The following is a 21,293-nucleotide window of genomic DNA, read 5'->3' as shown; positions in this document are numbered from 1 at the left end:
TCACTGAGTCTTTTCTCTGCCCACTATGCTATTGAGCCCATCCAGTGAATGTTTTATTTTAGATATATATATGTAAGTTCTAAAATGTCTATTTGGTTCTTTTTAAATTTTTTAAATTATTTAAAGTTTGAACTTTATTTTCCTTTGCAATTTATTATTATTATTATTTCAATAGTTTTGGGGATACAGGTGGTTTTTGATTACATGGATAAATTCTTCAGTAGTGATTTCTGAGATTTTAGTGCATCTGTCACCTGAGCAGCATATACTGTACCCGTTATGTAGTCTTTTATCCCTCACCCCTCTCTCAACCTACCCCTTGGAGTCCCCAATGTCCATGATATCACTCTTATGCTTTTGCATCCTCATAGCTTAGCTTTCACTTATAAGTGAGAACATAGGATATTTGGTTTTGCATTCCTAAGCTACTTCACTTAGAATAATAGCCTCCAGCTCCATCCAAGTTGCTTCAAAAGACATTATTTCATTCCTTTTTATGGTTGAAGAGTATTCCATGGTGTATATATAGCACATTTTATTTATCCACTTGCTGGCTGATGGGCACTTAGGTTGGTTCCATATCTTTGCAACTGCAAATTGTGCTGCTATAAACATGTATGTGTATGTCTTTTCATATAATGACTTATTTTGCTTTGGGTAGATACCCAGTAGTGGGATTGCTGGATTGAATGGTAGTTTTACTTTTAGTTCTTTCAGGAATCTCCATATTGTTTTCTGTAGTGGTTGTAATAATTTGCATTCCCACCAGCAATGTAAAAGTGTTCCCTTTTTACCACATCCATGCCAACAGCTATTGTTTTTTGACTTTTAAGTTATGGCCATTCTTGCAGGAGTAAGGAGGCATCTCATTGTGGTTTTAAGCATCTCATTGTGGTTTTAATTTGCATTTTCCTGATGATTAGTGATGTTGAGCATTTTTTCTTATGTTTGTTGGCTGTTTGTATACCTTCTTTTGAGAAATGTCTGCTCATATCCTTTGCTGACTTTTTGATGGGATTATTTGTTTTTTGTTTGTTTGTTTGTTTGTTTTTTCTTGCTGATTTGTTTGAGTTTCTTGTAGATTCTGGATACTGGTCCTTTGTCGGATGCATAGTCTTCGAATATTTTCTCCCATTCTGTGGATTGTCTGTTTACTCTCCTGATTACTTTGCTGTGCAGAAGCTTTTTAGTTTAATTAGGTCCCATTTTTAATTTTTGGTTTGGTTGCATTTGCTTTTGGGGTCTTAGTCATGAATTCTTTGCCTAAGTCAATGTCCAGAAGAGTTTTTCCAATGTTATCTTTTAGAATTTTTATGGTTTCAGGTCTTAGATGTAAGTCTTTGATCCATTTTGAGTTGATTTTTATATGAGGTGAGAGATAGGGATCCAGTTTCATCTTCTACATGTGGCTTACCAGTTTTCCCAGCACCGTTTGTTGAATAGGGTATCATTTCCCCAATGTATGTTTCTGTATGCTTTGTTGAAGATCAATTGGCTTTAAGTATTTGACTTTATTTCTGGGCCCTCTATTCTATTCCATTGGTCTACATGCTTATTTTTATACCAGTACCATGCTGTTTTGGTAACTATAGCCTTGTAGTATAATTTGAAGTTGGGTAGTGTGATGCCTCCAGATTTGTTCTTTTTGCTTAGACTTGTTTGATTATATGGGCTCTTTTTTGGTTCCATATGAATTTTAGGAATTATTTTTCTAGTTCTGTGAAGAATGATACCGGTATTTGGATGAGAATTCATTGAATCTGTAGACTGCTTTGGGCAGAATGGTCATTTCCACAATATTGATTATTCCCATCCATGAGCATGGAATGTGTTTCCATTTGCTTGTGTCATTTCTTTGACCAGTGTTTTGTAGTTTTCCTTGTAGAGATCTTTCACCTCCTTGGTTAAGTATATTCCTAGGTATTTTATTTATTTATTTATTTTTGCAGCTATTGTATAAGGGATTGAGTTTTTATTTGATTCTCAGCTTGGTCGTTGTTGGTGTGTAGCTGGGCTACTAATTTGTGTACATCGGTTTTTTTAACCTGAGACTTTACTGAAATTGTTTATCAGATCTAGGAGCTTTTTGGAGGAGTCGTTAGGATTTTCTAGTATACAATCATATTACCCGCAAACAGCAACAGTTTGACTTCCTCTTTTCCAGTTTGGATGGCCTTTATTTCTTTGTCTTGTCTGATTGCTCTGGCAGTGACTTCCAGTACTATGCTGAATAGAAGTGGTGAAAGTGGGCATCCTTGTCTTGTTCCAGTTCCCAGGGGTAATGCTGTCAACTTTCCCCCATTCAATATGATGTTGGCTGTGGGTTTGTCATATATGGCTTTTACTACTTCAAGATATGTCCCCTCTATGCCTATTTTGTTGAGGGTTCTTATAATAAAACGGTGCCTGATTTTATCAGATGCTTTTTCTCATCGATTGAGATGATTATATGGTTTTTGTTCTTAATTCAGTTTATGTGATGTATCGTATTTACTGACTTATATATGTTAAACCATCCCTGCATCCCTGGGATGAAATACACTTGTTCATAATGTATTATCTTTTTGATGTGCTGTTGGATTTCGTTAGCACATATTTTGTCAAAGATTTTTGCATCTGTGTTCATCAGAGATATTGGTCCATAGTTTTCTTTTTTTGTTGTATCCTTTCTTGGGTTTATTATTAGTTTAATACTGGCTTTTAGACTGATTTAGGGAGGATTCCTTCTTTCTCTATCTTTTGGAATAGTTTCAGTAGGATTGGTACCAATTCTTTGAATGTCTGGTAGAATTCAGCTGTGAATCCATCTGGTCTGGGACTTTTTTGTTGTTGGCAATTTTTAAAATTACTAATTCAATCTTGCTGCTTGTTATTGGTCTGTTCAGGGTTTCTGTTTCTTTCTGATTTAACCTAGGAGGGTTGTACGTTTCCGGAATTTATCCATTTCTTCTAGAGTTTCTAGTTTGTGCACGTAAAGGTATTCATAGCAGCCTTGAATGATCTTTTGTATTTCTGTGGTATTGGTTGTAATGTCTCCAGTTTCATTTCTAATTGAGCTTATTTGGAACTTCTTTCTTCTTTTTCTTGGTTAATCTCACTAATGGTCTATCAATTTTCTTTATCTTTTCAAAGAGCCAGCTTTTTGTTTCATTTTTTATCTTTTTGTGTTCGTTTGTTTGTTTCAATTTCATTTAGTTCTGCTCTGATCTTTGTTATTTCTTCTACTGAGTTTGGGTTTAGTTTGTTCTTGTTTCTCCAGTTCCTTGAGGTCTTTTTAAAATAGTTTCTATTTCTCTGCAGAGACATCCTATTTTTCCATTCATTCCATATCATTTCCATCCATTCAAATGTGTTTACTTTGACCTCATGGATCATAGTTATAGTAGATGCTTTAAAGTCTTCTATAATTCCACCATCTGGGTCACTTTGGGATTGACATTTTTTTTTTAATGGAGTCTTGCTCTGTTGCCCAGGCTGGAGTGCAGTGGTGCAATCTTGGCTCACTGCAACCTCTACCTCCTGGGTTCAAGCAATTCCCTTGCCTCAGCCTCCCAAGTAGCTGGGATTACAGGCATGTGCCACCATGCCCGGCTAATTTTTGTATTTTTCTTTTAGTAGAGGCAGGGTTTTACCATGTTGGCCAGACTGGTCTTGAACTCCTGACCTCAAGTGATCCACCTGCCTTGGCTTCCCAAAGTGCTGGGATTATAGGCTTGGCCGGGATTGACATCTTTTTTTTTTTTTTTTTTTTGAGACAGGGTCTCACTCTGTCACTTAGGCTGGAGTGTAGTGGCATGATCTCAGCTCACTGTAGCCTCAAACTCTGGGGGCTCAAGTGATCCTCCTACCTCAGCCTCCCAAGCAGCTGGGACTACAGTTGTGGTGCACAACACCATGCCCAGCTAATACTTGCATTATTTGTGGAGATGGGGTCTCACCATGTTGTTCAGACTGATCTTGAACTCCTGGACTCAAGTGATCCACCCACCTTGGCCTCCCAAAGTGCTGGGATTACAGGCATGAGCCATCGTGCCTGGCTGGATTGACATTCTTAAGGGTTGATCAAATTTTCCTGGTTCTTTATATGACAAGCAGTTTTGGAATATAGACTGGGCATTTTAAATATTATGTTGTGAGACTAGGGCCACCCTTGGGTCAAAGCTGGGAGAGAAAAGAGGAAAAATGCTAAAACAGAACAAAATGGAAAACTATCCCCCTTAGCAGATTGCTTCTGCAAGTTTTGGCTCCTTTCTTCAATCTGTCTGCTGTTATTGTAACTTTTCAGAGCTCTTGGGTAGTGGCTTTTTGTATTTGTCCTGTTTTTAGTTGTAATCAATGGGAGAGATAGGCTATAGCAGACTAACTTCACCTTGGCCAGCACCAGAGTTCATGTTTGATATGGATTCTATTTTCTAATTCTTTTTTCTTAAACAGATCATCACTGAGGCTGAGGGGCAGGGCCAGGTTAAAGACCAGAGGTCACAGAAAGAGAGAGAGAGGGAAGACATACAAGATGGCCACATGTGAGCAGGATACCCAAGTCATTCTTGCTGTGGCTGACTTGGTTATTGACTTTACTTCTTTTCTTTTCAGGTTTTTATGGGACTGTTTCTAGCCCTGATTTAGGTGTGCATGAAATGAAGATTGGCTCCATCATCTTCCAGGTGGCTTCTGGAGATATCACCAAAGAAGAGGCAGATGTGATTGTAAATTCCACATCAAAGTCATTTAATCTCAAAGCAGGTACTTGTACAATTTTGATGAGTTCAATAGTTAATGGTAGATGCCATGAAGGAGGGTTTCTGTAGCCAAACTGGTTTTTATAACTTTGGCTTGTTAATTAATAACTTCTAAATTATGTTGACAGGGTTTTCCATAATTAATAATGTTTATTTTATGAAGTTTTCTTCTTTGTCATCAGCAATACCCAATTAGAGTATTCCTCAGATAATGGAGAATGCATTTAGATAATCTTTCTGATCCAAATATACCACAGTGGTTTTTTACTCATGTTTGTAATCATCTTGATTTTCTCATGTAGGGGTCTCCAAAGCAATTTTAGAATGTGCTGGACAAAATGTAGAAATGGAGTGTTCTCAGCAAGGTAAGGCACCTTCTATTTTTTGGTCCGGAGTTGTAATTGTATGGGAGGCTGTGGAGAGGCTGAGGAAAGACTTGGGGTTGGGGAGACAACACTCTAATTTTTAAATGATACATTTTACTAAACAATTTCAATCACAGAGACTTAGAAGTGAAAAGTAATCTCACAGTTAAAAAGTAAAGTCATACTATTCCATCAAAGATAGTATTTCAGGAGTTTTTTATTCACAAAATGCTTATTTGCCAAGTTACACATTTTGCTTTCTAAACAAATGATGGGTTCAACATCTACTAATTTTGCATCTTTTTGTTTGTGTTTCCCAGCTCAGCAGCACAAAAATGATTATATAATCACTGGAGGTGGATTTTTGAAGTGCAAGAATATCATTCATGTAATTGGTGGAAATGATGTCAAGAGTTCGGTTTCCTCTGTTTTGCAGGAGTGTGAAAAACAAAACTACTCATCAATTTGCCTCCCAGCCATTGGGACAGGTTTGTGGCCTCTGGCTGTCAAGGCTAAATCCCAAGGCGTCTACTTTCCCTTCCATTTGGAGCTGAGTGTGAATGTGATCAGTGCTGAGTCTGACCCAGGGCAGCAACCATTAAGCTAGGAGTGGACAGCTTCCTCCCCATAAGGCAACTCCCAAGGGAATGACAAAGCCTGTGGATAGTTTGAGTAAAAGAGGAACAAAACGCAGGAAACTGAAGAGAGTGTTAGAATGTTAGAGAGATAGAAAGAAGGGAAGGGGAAGTAAGGTGGGGAAGAGAAGGGAGAGAATGGAAAGGCCATCCCTCGTTCTCTTTCCTCAGTTACTTCACCTTTTTCCATTCCCTACATAGTCTCCATTATGCAGCCCTTAGCTTCCTCCTCTTTCCCCTCTCCATGGACAATCTTAGTACAACAACTTCCACCTCACTCTAGCTGATTCCCAGAGGAACACTTCCAGGCTTCAGCTCAACAGTCAGCTGTGTCACTTGGCCCCAGGGCATTTCTGTGTAGAAGCTTCTCAGTCACCAGGACCTAGTGGGTCAGAAACTCAACTCCCCACTTTCCTCTTTTCAGCCTACGTGCTTCTTTGATTTTCTTCTTTTCCTAAAACTATGTAATGACAGCGTGATTTTTCGTATATAAGGATGGCACTCTGGATTTATCATTAGTTAGGTGGGCTTTATTATTATTATTATTATACTGTAAGTTCTGGGGTCCATGTGCAGAATGTGCAGTTTTGTTACATAGGTGTTCTTTGAGCTCTTCAGGAATTCCTGCTTGGTCTCCTTCAGAGAGCTGGTCAGGGGAGGCATGCCTTTTTAGGCTTGAAGTGAACGGAGCTGCCTGGTTCCAGTGCGAGAATAGTCAGCATCAGATCTGTCATTCTATTGCTCAGGAATCTAAGTTTGAATCTCTTATGCTGGCATTCTAGGTTTTCCAGAAGGTTAGCCTCAAGAAACTTAATCTTCCTTGTCAATTTCTGGGCCTTCTTCTAACCCTCTGACCCATATCTGTAATTCTGTACCATTCCTTATAATGTTCTGAGATGGAATTCTATATCTATTTTACAACTTTTCTATTTCTAAAAGTATAATTTTTGATCCCTTTGTTTTCATTCCCCTTAGAGTATCATCTATTCCTAGCAGATTAGCCAACATTTCTCCTATCTCTCTCTATCAGTCATCTGTCTGTCTATCTATCTATCTATCTATCTATCTATCTATCTATCTATCTATCTATCCATCCATCTATGTATGTATGTATCTATCTATCTATCATCTCTCTACTTACTTATCTTTTAAGGACACCCGCCAATGACTCCTCAGTCTCTTGTCTCCATCTGCTTTTTTCTCTGAGCTCTAGTCTTGGGTTTCCACCTTCAAGTGATTTAGACCGAGAAAGCAGGCAGCTTAGGGGTGCCACAGACCTTCCCAAAGGAGTCCCTGGTAGAGTCAAAAGACGAAACAAAGACAGAAGGTAGTTTTCATTTTGTATAAATATGTACACATTTGAGCATTTCTGGGCTGCTGCAATCCTGTCATTTCTTCCACTGACCTAGTTGCATTGCTGGTCTGCACAAATAAATCAGGGTTAGTGGGTTATCCTTGCACGTCCTCTTTACCTGTCTTTTTCACCACCTGAGCTGGTCCTGAGACTGATAGATGTGGAAGCTTTCTCTTTTAGTGGTGTATATGAGTTCAGTTAAGACTGTGATCAAGACAGCCTCTGGCAGTTAAAGGAGCCTCCTCCCTATTCCTTAGAGACACCTGCATAAGAGGAGAGACTAGGTGGTCAGCAACACCTGTGATCACCTCAAGCTGAGCACAGACTCCAAACTCCCATTCCTTGTCATCTCCCCAAACCTGCCCTTCCTCTTATATCTCCAATCATGTGAAAAACATCACTTTCCATCTAGAGTCCTTGACTCTACCCTCTTCATCACTGTAATCTTCATTAGCTTAGGAATTATTTGATTGAATGTTTACCGAGTGCCCGCATCTGCGAGGCACCATGTTTAGGCACTGGAGATAGAAAGATAACTAAGAAAAGGATCCAGTTCACAAAGAGCACTGAGCCCAGTGTGAGAGACAGGCATGCAAACAAACAACTGCAATGCAACATGAACCATGATATAGTGAAGGTATGTGTATGGCAAAAGAGGGAGAGGGAAAGGTTAAGGACAAACCCAGCTGGTCCCTATGTCCTCCTGACTTTACTTCCAAAATAGCTCCTCAATCCCTACTCTTCATTCTGGCCTCCTCTTTTTGTTCAGCTCTTGTCTTTTGACTAAGCTTTTAATACAGCCTCCTAACTAGACATAGGCTCCCCACTCCATGCTTCCTCCACACCCCTCCAGACTTATCTTCCTCAAAACTAGGTCTGTTCTGCATACATTCCAGGTCGAACATACACCCATTACATAGTTCTATCTGGCATAGCCTGTCCCTCAATTTTCCATATTTCACCTACTGATCACCTGCTCATCCCCACATATCACATCATCTGTGTTTTAGTAAGTGCCTAGTGAGTACCTAGCCAGTGATAGGACATGGCACATGTTTCTTGAAAGTGAATGAATGTAACTGAACTTGTCCATATAAACTCTTTCAAATACCATGGGAAAATTACAGCTTTGCAAAAGAGAATTTCCCTCTTTCTCTGATCATCTGATTTAAAAAGATTTGAACAACCCCCCTTGGTTAATTTTATGTGAGGTTTGTCTACATTCCCACAATTGTCAGCATAACCAAGTCAAAGAAGCCTACTCTTGTTCTGCAATAGTGTGGGCACCATCAACAACAATTAGCCAGGTGGGCTCTTAGTCTGTCACATCAGCTTGGCCAAGGAACTTTTACATTGCCCATCATGTGACTTTGCCAGCTGTTATTCACATGGGACTGTTCCCACGGCTGGAAAGGGACTTTTCATGATCTTACCTAGGCTGTCACTTTCATGGCTTGAGAAGGAGGATATGGTGTATGCTGAAAATAGGGAACACTCTGCTCCAGGTAGCTACCTTGAATCCTGGTGGTCAGCTAAAATCTCACTGAGTGTGGAGGGAAAGCCTTCTTGAAGGCTTATAGATAACTTGTGTCTGAAAAATTATAGATTATAACAAATAGCCTATAGCACTGGGTGTCTTACTAAATTTTGCTTAGCTTAAATTAGGTTCCCAGAGATGTCTGGGAGAATAAGGATACATACATAAAATCAAGTGATGACTGATCCAAAAAAAGGTTTTCATCTTTAGAAAGTATTTTATGTCAACATATATTAGCATCTGCTTTTCATGAAATTTTGAGGACACTAGTGAGCTAAGAAGAAAAGCTGCTTGTGCTCTGTAATAGGAGATGAGGAACACAATGAGCTGGGATCAGCTGAATAGAGTAGATATGATTGTCAGACACCAAAAGTCAGACTTCTGGGTCCTTTGTTCATTGCCAGGCTGTGGGCTTCCTGACATCCTAGAACCAAAACCCTCATTGCATCTAGGACTTCAAAAGTGTTTGCTGATGCTTTGTTAGAAAATTCCACAATGATGAAAGAATTGAGGAGTGGGCATTTATTCTCTGAGCATTGGAAACCCTAATGTATTCCTTAGCCTTCCACTTAGGTCCTTTTGTCCTTCAGCAATTTTATTATTTGCTCTTCCAGGAAATGCCAAACAAGACCCAGAAAAGGTTGCTGAAGCCATAATTGATGCCATTGAAGACTTTGTCCAGAAAGGATCAGCCAAGTCTGTGAAAAAAGTTAAAGTTGTTATCTTTCTGCCTCAAGTACTGGATGTGTTTTATGCCATCATGAAGAAAAGAGAAGGGACTCAGGTTTCTTCCCAACAGTCTATGATGTCTAAACTTGCATGTGAGTTGTTTGCTTTTATGAAATGCATGTTCCTAACGTTGATGTCACATGAGAAATACCTAATCTTCCTTTTCTTTTTAGCATTTTTGCGCATTTCAAAGCAACCTCCCAAAAAAGAGAATCATTTGGTTTTGGAAAAGAAAACAGAATCAGCAACTTTTCGGGTGTGTGGTGAAAATGTCATGTGTGTGGAACAAACTATCTCCTGGCTGCAAGACCTGATTGAAAAAGAACAGTGTCCTTATACCAGTGAAGATGAGTACATCAAACACTTTGATGAAAAGGAGTATCAGAAGTTGAAAGAGCTGCAGGAGAAGTTAAATATTAACATTTTCCTGGACAATAAGAGACCTTTGATTAAGGTTTTGGGAATTAGCAGAGATGTGATGCAGGCTAGAGATGAAATTGAGGCAATGATCAAGAGAGTTCGACTGGCCAAAGAACAGGAATCCCGGGCAGACTGTATCAGTGAGTTTATAGAATGGCAGTATAATGACAATAACACTTTTTATCGTTTTGACAAAATAACCAATCTGAAATTAGAGGATGCAAGAAGAGAAAAGAAAAAAACTATTGATGTCAAAATTAATCATCAGCACTACACAGTGAACTTGAACACATACACTGCCACAGATGCAAAGGGCCTCAGTTTATCTGTTCAGCGCCTTGTGAAATCCGAAGGTGAGTTAAACATTCATACTTGTCATCTACTATTTCACACCTACTTTGGGCATAACACTATTTTGTACATACATCAGAATTTCAAATAGGAAAAAATTCATGTAACACTAATGAAATAAACTAGAAAATATGGCCTCTGAGCTTGAAGTGCTTACGTTATGGCCAGGAAAACCCAGAACGGATGTACCCAAAAGCCTGAAGATGACTATCTTCTTGGTAACAATAGTCAAATCTCACCTTTGTTCCCATCTTTACAGTTTATAAGCTTCCGAAAGCCAGTTGTGCTGAGGAGGTAATAGCTGCATCAATTAGGGGAAGGAAAACCATAGGCTTAAAGGAAAAGTGATGGCCCAAGGTTTTCTAGAACAAAAGGGCAAAGGGAAAAACAGAAAGGAAAGCCTGGTCAGAGGGTGGACCCTCTCTGTGTCTGACTGATAATCCAGGGAGGATCGGGAGCCTGTAGGAACTTCTCCCAGAAGTCACCTCTACCGAGAGCAAAAGGTTCCTTGACGCACATGACAGGAAACAGGCTTCAGATTCTCTGAACAGATCTACTCTCCAAGAAGGGAATGCCTGTCTTGTGTAGGCAGCCATTCCCACCTTCGAACCAGATTAAGTCCCCCTTGAAAACAGGTAAATTAGCTTCCATTACACCATATTTATCTCTTGTGAGATCAGTGTGAACAGATTCCTAACACTCTGAGCAACCCTTGGAAAATAATAAATCACATATAGTATTCTGCTTAGCAGAGGAGGAGACAGAGCTGTCACCACAGCCTATCACATAGCAAAATCTGCCACCCAACTGCCTCTTAAAGATGCTATGAAGAATAATGAAAAAATAGATGTGGAGTGCCTGTGGTGGTGATGGTGAGGCGTTCTGGCAAAAATCCATGCATAAACAAAACAGCAACTACTTAGAACACTGTAGGGAAATAATTTATTGTTAGATTGTGACTATTAGAGATTGAACCGAAAACACAGATGAGTTATACTGCACCAACAGTTCTCAAATCGTAGTATGATCCAAACTTAGGAGGCAGACACACAGGCTCTGCTCCTCAGAGATGCTGATTCGGTTGATCTGTAGCTTTCCTTTTATTTTGGTTTAACAAGCATTCCAGTTGGTTCTCATGTAGGTTGTCTGTCGTTCATGCTTTGAAAAGCGTTCTCCTAGAAAGATAAGGAACTTTTTGAATGCGTAGGATTGGAAGATAGTAACACAAGAACACAGATACTAAATTTTCAGAGTGTACCGGGGATGTACGAGGGCATCCTCAAATGTCTCCTTTGCAGTTGACATCCCTGCACACTGGAGTGATATGAAGCAGCAGAATTTCTGTGTGGTGGAGCTGCAGCCTCGTGATCCTGAGTACAACACAGTGGCAAGCAAGTTTAATCAGACTTGCGCACACTTCAGAATAGAGAAGGTAAGCCTTCTGCTGAAATGTGGTTTCTGAATGGTGGAAATAAGTTCTGTCATGGTCCTATATAAAATGTATTTTCATTCACTTCCTATCACATTTTTTAATCCAGAATTAGAATTTTTATGGTAATTAGTAGATTCTAGATTCTACTCATGTGACTATAATTACTGAGGCATTAAGATTCTTGTGTCAGTGTAATATTCAGTTGTAATATGATAGAACACTAAAGACATAGATTTACTTTGTGAAGCAAGCTAATACAAATGCAAAGATATGGCTTTAAAATTGGATTTGATAACTAGCAAATTCCACAGAGAGCCATGTAGAGGCTCCTCCTCAGATCAGGACCATGTTACTCTGCCCCACTATTCACAGGTCAACAGTGCTTCCTTGATAAAGCCAGCAGCCCTTTCCTTGTTTATCATCATTGTTTTGGGCAGGTGAGTGTGATGATTCGTGCCTGTAGTCCCAGCTGTTGGGAGGCTGAGGTGGAAGGATGGCACGAGCCCAGGAGTTTGAGACCAGTCTGGGTAACATAGCGCAATCCTGCTCTCAAATAAAAACAACCGATTATTTTGGCATCTTCTTCCATTTTTAAACATTATTGATACTGCTCTTTGAAATTATATTTTTCCTTGACTTTCTCTAGCAATATTATTATGAGTTTTCTTTTCCTTGACCAATTTTCTTTTCATTATCGCAGGTACTGTTTCTCTTCCAAACCCCTAATTCTAGCTTTATTCATGCTACTTATGCTTAAAGGGTCTTTTGTCTCTGTACCTCACCAGGGAATATTTTTACCCTTCTTGGATTCAACTATTAGTTCAATGTCGATAGCTCCCAAATCAACATTACCAACCTGGGTCTTTGACTCAAATTCTAGGACATACTCCCAGTGGCCTAAAAAATCTCCACTTGAGGCCGGGTGCAGTGGCTCACGCCAGTAATCCCAGCACTTTGGGAGGCCGAGGCCGGTGGATCACGAGGTCAGGGGTTCAAGACCACCCTGGCGAAGATGGTGAAACTGCGTCTCTACTAAAACTACAAAAATTAGCTGGGCACGTTGGCAGGCGCCCGTAATCCCACCTACTCGGGAGGCTGAGGCAGGAGAATCGCTTGAACATGAGTGGTAGAGATCGCAGTGAGCCGAAATCATGCCACTGCACTCTAGCCTGGTCGACAGAGTGACTCCATCTCAAAAAGAAAAAAAAAATCTCCACTTGAATATCTAACTGCAAAATCAACTTCTCTAAAATCTAATGCATCATAGGTATGTAATTCTCTTTCCCTTTCCTTCCTCTTTTCTGTTTTTGGTTCTGCCACTTTCTGAGTAAAGCCAGAGATCTTTGATCCGCCATAACAAGTCTGCCAGGAAGACCTGCATTTTCTTTCTTTGCAAATTTTTCTTACTCTCTATTTGAACTGCCAACACTGTTTATTCATGTAGTTAAGCACGTAATAATTCAAAAAGATTTAAAGTGCTCTGCAAAGATGTAGACTATACCTTCAGATAAAGTAAATAGACAAAGAAAATGGATAAAGAGAAAAGAATGGCAGGGAAAATAAGATAATACAGAGGTACTACTAGTTCTCAAAAATACATAACATGAGGTTACCAATTTGTCTCTGAGTTTCCTAGCAGACTAAGCAAGAAGTAAACATTCAGCTACAAGACTCATAATGTCCATAAATGAAAAAGAAAACCATTTGATAAGGAGGTTCACAGCTCCTCACAATACTGAGACTGACTCCTGAGAGGTTTCTCTTGTGGATCAAGTACTAGAGAATATCCTCAACATCATCCTCACAATAAATTCAGCATCAACTTTTACACCACTGTCTTTTATAATGTAAAACTGGTTGAACAAAATCGATGCCTGATTGAATGAAAACAATTCTATGAGGCACCAAGACAATGTGATTCAAGTACACAGCTCTATCATGGTCTATTTCTGAGATAACAAGCAAGTCTCACTCCAAGTATCAATTACTGCTAACTGGTAGTGGCTGACTGGCACATTGTGATGAGATGCTAAGTTTAGATTGAGCAAGAATGAATGTTCTGGTTGACCAGCAATATCTATAGTGGGCCCTATGGATGCCTGCTGCATATTGGCAGACCTTGGCCAGAGAATTGATTTCAACACTTTTTTACAGTGAAACCTTTTTTTTTTTTTCAATAAAATCTTATGTGAAATCCCAGTGTGTGAACCAGATAAAAGCAGGGGTGTCAGTAGTACTTAAGGCACCTCCAGGGAGGTCCCTAGAATTGTGAAAATAACATGAAAAATGGGTGGTCTTTCATCCTCTATGACTATTAAGTCTTATGATTAAGGTTTTTAATATCCATAAGCCTTCCACTTAGATTCAACAATTTTGCCACTTTTGCTTTCTCTGCCTGTCTGTTTTTGCTGAAGCATTTGAAGGTAAGTTGCAGACATCATGATACTCCTATTTTAGCAAGTATCTCCCAATTAAAGACATTCTCCTAAATTATGACAATGCCATTATCCCAATTAAAAACTTAACATTAATTCAGTAATATCCAATATACAGTCCATATTCTTTCCCCCTCCCCACCCGAGACAGAGTCTTGCTCTTTCGCCCAGGCTGGAGTGCAGTGACGTGATCTTGGCTCACTGCAACCTCTGCCTCCTGGTCGCAAGCGATTCTCCTGCCTCAGCCTCCTGAGTAGCTGAGATTACAGGTGCCCACCACCACACCTGGCTAATTTTTTGTGTGTGTTTTTAGTAGAGATAGGGTTTCACCATGTTGGCCAGGCTGGTCTCAAACTCCTCACCTCAAGTGATCCCTCCGCCTCGGCCTCCCAAAGTGTTGGGATTACCAGCGTGAGCCACCACGTCTGGCCCCAGTCCATATTCTAATTTTTCCAATTGTTCAAAAAAATCTCTTATAACTCCCCCTCCCCCACCCCAGTCTGAGTTCACACACTGTTTGGACATTATGTCTCCTTTGTGTCTTCTAATATAGAATAGTACTCTTGCATTTAAAAAAGTATTTTTCATGACACTGAATTTTTTAGAGTTTAAGCCAATTGTGTTGTAGAATGTATCACATTCTGGATCTGTCATGCCTTGATTTTTGTGGAAGAATCCATGCCAGTTTTATAGATTCTAGACTTATCTGATTCTTGGTAATATCATTTATTTCTCTATCCTCTTTATTTCTGGTAAGCTGAGTTAGGTTGAAAGATTTGAATAAATTCAGATAAATATTTTTTGCAAGAATACTTCATAGGTGATACATCACATCAGGAACCTCAGATGGTAAGGCCATCCCACTATTAATGATGCTAAGTTTGATCGCTAGTCAAGTTGGTGACCACCATATCTCTCCACTGGAATCAGTAGATTATCTGTAGGATGAAACTTCGTCAGCATATGAGTATCCTGTTCCCCAACAACCTTGTACTGATTGATTTTCACTTCCATTGATGATCCTTGCCTGAATCCATCATTACACTGGAGGTTGCAGGATGGTGATTTTCTAATTCTGTCATTCCTTCTATATAGGTTATTTGGCATTTTTTTTTAAAGAATAAATGTTCTTTTTTTTCCTGATTTAAAAAAAAATCAGTATGTTATATTTAATTACAGTGATTATTCTGTTAGATGTACAAATTATCCTACATTTGGCTGGCAGGAAGTTGACTCCCATGTCTTTTAATGACCCCATTTATCTTTGAGCATTTCTTTACTTTTTGCCATGAGATTTGTCTTGCTCACCCTGTACTTTCCTTGTCTCGTGCCTGGAATCAGACATTTTTCTAAGAAGCCCTGTTACCTTTTAGTGGGGAATGGTAGTGAGAAACCAAGAGTTGTGTGTTGTGTGTGTTCACTGCTATTGAGGTGTTGTTGCTTCCAGGGTCTTTTGTGGCTAGAGCTAAGAAAATCGTGAACTCGTGTTTATGTTTTCTTTTTTTTTTTTTTTTTTTTTTTTTGAGGCAAAGGTGTGCTCTGTCATTCCAGCTGGAGTGCATCGGCGTGATCACAGCTTACTGCAGCTTCCAACTCCTGGGCTCAAGCAATCCCCACCACCCAGACTCTAGAGTAGCTGGGGCTACAGGCACATGCCACCACACCTTTTTTTGTGTGTGTGTGGAGATGAAGTCTGTGTTATCCAGGCTGGTTTCAAACTTTTGACTTCAAAAGTGCTGGGATTCACCCACCTCAGTCTCTCAAAGTGCCAGGATTACAAGTGTGAGCCACAGCACCCAGCCATATTCATGTTTTCAATTGAAATTTAATGTTGAAACATTTTTTCTTAATATCTTAATATTTTATGTCATTTTGTGTATAATAGAAATTTTGGCTTTTAATAATAGTACATTCTTGTTTCATCCTATAGAATACATAAAATTGTTTCAAAATTATCATACCAAAATTATTATCAATATTAAAATAGCTATGCCAGCTTTCTTTTGGTTATTGTTAGCATGTTATGGTATATCTTTTCACATTCTTTTTCTTTTAATCTTTTAATAACTGTATATTTAAGATGTATCTCTTGGTAGCAACATATACTTGAGTTTTGCTTTTTCATCATCCAGTCTGACAATCTTAATCTTTAACTGGAGTACTTAATCTTACTTACTGTACTTACTGATATGTTTGGGTTTAAATGTACCATATTAATCTTTGTTTTCTATTTGTAATATCTATTCTTTGTTCTTTTTTATCTTTTCCTGGTTTCTTTTGTATTATTTCTATTTCATTTTCACCCCTATTATGTTGTTGGTTATACATTCTAATTCTTTCAGTGCTTATCCTAGAGACTATAACATGCATCCTTGACTTACTGAACTGTAATGTAAATTAGTACATCCATCATTTCCCAGACAATGGAAAGACCTTTGAATACTTTAAACCTTATTTATCTCTCTTTTGCTTTTTGTATGGCTTTTAACATGCATTTTAATTCTATTTATATTTGAAACCCAATGAAACATTTTTGTCTATATTTATTTACATGTACCAACATATTTATCATTTATTTCCAGAGTCCTTCAATTCTTCCTATATTTCCACGCTTCCATCTGGGATAATTTTTCATCTAGATGTAGTATTTCTTCCAATGCAGATCTGGTAGTGATGAATTCTCTCAGTTTTTATTTATCTGAAAATATCTTTATTTCTCTTTCATTCTTTGAAGGATATTTTTACTGGGCATAGAATTTTAGATGGCAATTATTTTCTTTCAGCACTTCGAAGAAATTATTGTCTTCTATGTTACTGTTTCATCGTACTTCCCTTCTCTCTACAGTCTTAGCTCATCAAATCTTTGATGCCTTCAGATAGACTTTTCTCCTTCTCTAGCTCTTCTAGTAGTTGTTGGTGAGAGGTTGGTCTGATAAAAGTAATCTACCCTGGCTAGACATCTGCTGCTAATAATAAACTTACTAAATAAAGTTTAAGATTTATTTGTAATTTTTTTTTACCTTAGAATTTATCCCATAAAAAATATAGAATCAGGTAAAAAAAATTACTTGACATAATTATTTTAAAAGTTTTTAAAGGGTAAGAAACAACCTTTTTAAATTTAAGGATTAACAGACTAAGAAATTGAGAATTATTTCAAAACTCAAAAAATATTGAAGGCTTTAAAAATGAGTGAGATAAAATTTAAGGTAAATGAAATAAAATGAATGTAGGCATTTTGAAGATTAGAAATTTAGCTGTAGATAAAGAATACAAAGGAAAAATAATTTTAAAATCATAAACCAGATCAACAAAATATATGCTAATGCTGAGACTTTGAATTAGAGTGCAAAAATTGTATCTTAATTAAAAAGAGAAAACCCAAAACTGGAAAACAAACAAACAAACAAACAAACAAAAAAACCAGATGATGGCAGGTAATAGTGTTAAGCCTGAGAGTTCTCCAAAATGGAAAACATTCTGACAACATGGGCAATATGGAACCTTTACCTTGTGCCTTTCCATGAGGGACTTTGGCCACCTTTATCCACCCCTCAGTCTTCCCAGGACAGCTTTATGAAACTGCTACTACTTGGTGATTAGGGGAGTTTAGAAGTAGAACTGCAACCCAGGACCCAAGCAGTTTCCAGCACCGCCCTGGAGGCCACTGCCTAAAGAGATGGTGAAAGCATGGCCACTTTGGTCTACAACATTCAAGATTCAGGCTCCACTCTTCCAACTGGACCAGAGATTTTCATTAGTTAATTTCATTCTTGCCTAGATACTCTGTTGCTTCTCTTACTGTAAGTACACAGCTAGGTCAACCAGTATCCCAGAAGGACTAAGGTGGTGAGAGGCAGAGTGCAAAGCAAGGTGGACACGGCAACAGGAGCAGTCATTAGAGTACATGTAAAAAGCAGGAGTTGCAGAAGTTGGGCCAGCAGAATTCATGTCATGAGTACTTAAAATCCTAAACCTTGTTTGCGCTCATGCGGTACATAGAAGATGTTAAAAATTAAACCAACATTCTTCCCATTGCCTGGTTTTATGAAACACTGGATCTAAAAAGATTTCGGAATGCAGAAAGCTGCCATCTGGCATTGGATTTTCTGTTTAGTGTGCTTTTATTTATGAAACATAGTGATCATGTTTCATTTGCTGTATATATGAAACATAGTGATCATGTTTCATTTGCTGTATATTGGCAAGTGCTCTTGGAACTGGCAGAATATTTTTCTTTATTAATTTGCAGATTGAGAGGATCCAGAATCCAGACCTCTGGAATAGCTACCAGGCAAAGAAAAAAACCATGGATGCCAAGAACGGCCAGACAATGAACGAGAAGCAGCTCTTCCATGGGACAGATGCCGGCTCCGTGCCATACGTCAATCGAAATGGCTTTAATCGCAGCTATGCTGGAAAGAATGGTAAGGAAGCGAGTGATCTGGCTGCTTGGAATGAGGCATCAGCCATGAGAGCCTGAGTTGGCTGGGACCATGTGGATTCATTGCGATCCCCCATCATTGATGGCCATGTTGCAGCCCGAGTTTCAGGGTAGGACTCACTATATTTCATCCCAAAGGGGACTGACTGGCCCTTCTAGGTAGAAAAATTGATGATTAAAAGTGAAAAGCACAGAAAAAAAAATTTTAAGAGAGGCTTTAGAAATAACATTATTTAACAGATTGGGCCAACATATCAAATTTTACATTAAATTGAAATCCTTAAAAATGGTTTTTCTTTTCACAGCTGTGGCATATGGAAAGGGGACCTATTTTGCTGTCAATGCCAATTATTCTGCCAATGATACGTACTCCAGACCAGATGCAAATGGGAGAAAGCATATGTATTATGTGCGAGTGCTTACTGGAATCTATACACACGGAAATCAATCATTAATTGTGCCTCCTTCAAAGAACCCTCAAAATCCTACTGACCTGTATGACACTGTCACAGATAATGTGCAACATCCAAATTTATTTGTGGTATTTTATGACTACCAAGCATACCCAGAGTACCTTATTACTTTTAGAAGATAATGTTTTGGTATCCTTCTCACAAAATATTATCCATTTGTACATATCTAGTTGTAAAAAAAGTTTTAGGTTTTTTTATTCCTCTTAACAGATTTTTCCTAATATCCAAGGATCATTCTTTGTCACTGAAGTCATTCAGTCTTCAGCTTCTCGTTCGTAATGGAAATGAACTTATCTTGAGACCTAATAACTTGGAGAATTTAAATGAGATAATGCAGTTGCAACTGTGTGTCCACAAGTATGGACATCAAATCTGTGGGAAAAGAACAGGTTTGTATTTTCAGGAAGGAGAGAATAACAATCTTACAGACAGAGGGCACAGCTAAGCACAGCTGCCACTGTGGGAGACAGCCGGCCCCACGTCAGGATGCCATAGTGCTGTGGGGAGCACAGTATTACCATGTGGGTAGGGCTTCTGTCTTCTCTGGGAGCAGGGATGGTATCTTAGTCATATTGTTTTCCTTGGGATGAGGTCTGTGCCTGATGTACAATGGATACTCCATAAATGTTTGATAAACCAATGAAGAACGAAAAAAAGCCTAGTCAGGCTCCTATCCAAAGTCGGAACTATCTCTTTAACATTCTAACATTCTTGACTTACTGTCACTTTACCTCAAATTGAACAGATTCCATGATGGGAACTTCATTCTCCCCAAACTAGCCAGTGACATGTGGGACAGCTCTGGCCAGGGCTCTGGGACTGCAGTGTACTTTCCCTGCATGGTCCAGGAGCTGTGATGTGGCTGTGGTCTAGGGGAATCCTGCCCCATGGAGTTGCGCCGCACAACCCTGGCTCCAGTTGCCAGAAGGCTCTTTTTAATGTTGAACCAAAATGTGCCTTCTTTTTTTTGAGACAGAGTTTCACTCTTGTTGCCCAGGCTGGAGTGCAATGGCGCGATCTCGGCTCACTGCAGCCTCCGCCTCCCAGGTTCAAGCGATTCTCCTGTCTCAGCCTCCCAAGTAGCTGGGATTACAGGCATGTGCCAACACACCTGGCTAATTTTGTATTTTTAGTAGAGATGAGGTTTCTCCATGTTGGCCAGGCTGGTCTTGAACTCCCAACCTCAGGTAATCCGCCCGCCTCAGCCTCCCAAACTGCTGGGATTACAGGTGTGAGCCACCACGGCCGGCCAGTGTGCCTTCTTATAGTGTCTACTCATTGGTCTTTGTTCTGCCAGTGATAACAATGGGATAACGCCTGCTACACAACTTCACTGTGAAACCCTTCTCCTGTGCTGAGATTAAACAAACTCTAAGATTATTAAATAGTATATTTTCCTTGATAGCCTAACTTTTGATGTCTTATGTATAAATAAACCAAAGGAAGTGAGCAGTCATATTGCTAATCTGCTAACTCATATCTATTGAATGATAAAGTTTTAAAAGTTTCCCCAGGTAAGTTTAAGATTCAAACACCATCTATTGAGCACGTAGATTGTGTGCCAGGTAGTAAAATAGGGGCTTTCACACACATTGTCTCAATTCCTCAAACAATCCTGTGAGGTAAGAATTCTCTCTGCATTTGAAACTTGAGGAAACATGCTCAGAGTGCAAGAAGCTTCCTTGCCTGAGATCACCTAAGCAGGAACCCTCAGAGCCAGCAACTGAATCTTGGTCCCTGTGATGTCAAGTCCACTGCTCTTCCCACTGCAGAACATGGCCTCTAGATTAATGCCACTGATTCAGGAACATCTCCGACAGTCTTGAAATACCCCCATCTTCCCTTGTTGTTTTTTTCCTTCTGGCTTCTTCTATTATAGTCTCTTTATTTGAAACTCTGTAGGCCAAGGCCAGAGCTGATACCGACACGGAGCCAGTGCAGATAGCACATCAGATGCTAGGGGTTGCTGGGAGGATTAAGGGATTTAATCTGCTAGGAACACCTGTACTTGAAGTGGAGGAGGTTAGGCGGCCACAGTTGCTGCTTCATTAACATAGAGGTTTTGGATTTTTTTCTCTTGTGGTTTGTTTTTTAAGTGGATTGGCAGACTCCTTATTGCTTAAGAGTGGCTTTCTAGGCAGGCCACTGGCATCTGAATTCATCATTGACAATAAATGTAAGAAATTGGAATAAAAAAGAGAGACCCGCTGTTATTTGCTTTTGTTCTCCAATGGTTTGGTTAACTCAGGGTAAGGCTGAGTATCAGGGTATATCGCACCGAAGAATAACAATCCATTCAGTAATGTTATAGTTATCCTCAATCTAAACATGTTAACTGTCATTTTCCTCCTTTTCAAATAAAATACTGGAAAACTGTCA

The 21,293-nt window shown here is 39.2% G+C and overlaps 1 protein-coding gene across 1 annotated transcript in view; it reads left to right on the top strand.

The window, feature by feature from the left end:
* LOC105470279 (poly(ADP-ribose) polymerase family member 14) overlaps positions 1-21,293 on the top strand; it is a 50,827-nt gene extending 29,534 nt beyond the window's left edge. Inside the window, exons 10-17 of the mRNA XM_011722096.2 lie at positions 4,594-4,743; positions 5,042-5,104; positions 5,425-5,592; positions 9,245-9,451; positions 9,533-10,132; positions 11,429-11,562; positions 18,250-18,424; positions 18,747-21,293. Of these exons, the coding sequence (XP_011720398.2) occupies positions 4,594-4,743; positions 5,042-5,104; positions 5,425-5,592; positions 9,245-9,451; positions 9,533-10,132; positions 11,429-11,562; positions 18,250-18,424; positions 18,747-19,036 (1,787 nt within the window). The 3' untranslated portion in view covers positions 19,037-21,293. The remainder of the gene's footprint in view (positions 1-4,593; positions 4,744-5,041; positions 5,105-5,424; positions 5,593-9,244; positions 9,452-9,532; positions 10,133-11,428; positions 11,563-18,249; positions 18,425-18,746) is intronic.

The sequence above is a fragment of the Macaca nemestrina genome, chromosome 2 (assembly GCF_043159975.1).
Source record: "Macaca nemestrina isolate mMacNem1 chromosome 2, mMacNem.hap1, whole genome shotgun sequence".
Lineage (NCBI taxonomy): Eukaryota > Metazoa > Chordata > Mammalia > Primates > Cercopithecidae > Macaca > Macaca nemestrina.
This window is presented reverse-complemented; position numbering and strand designations above follow the sequence as displayed.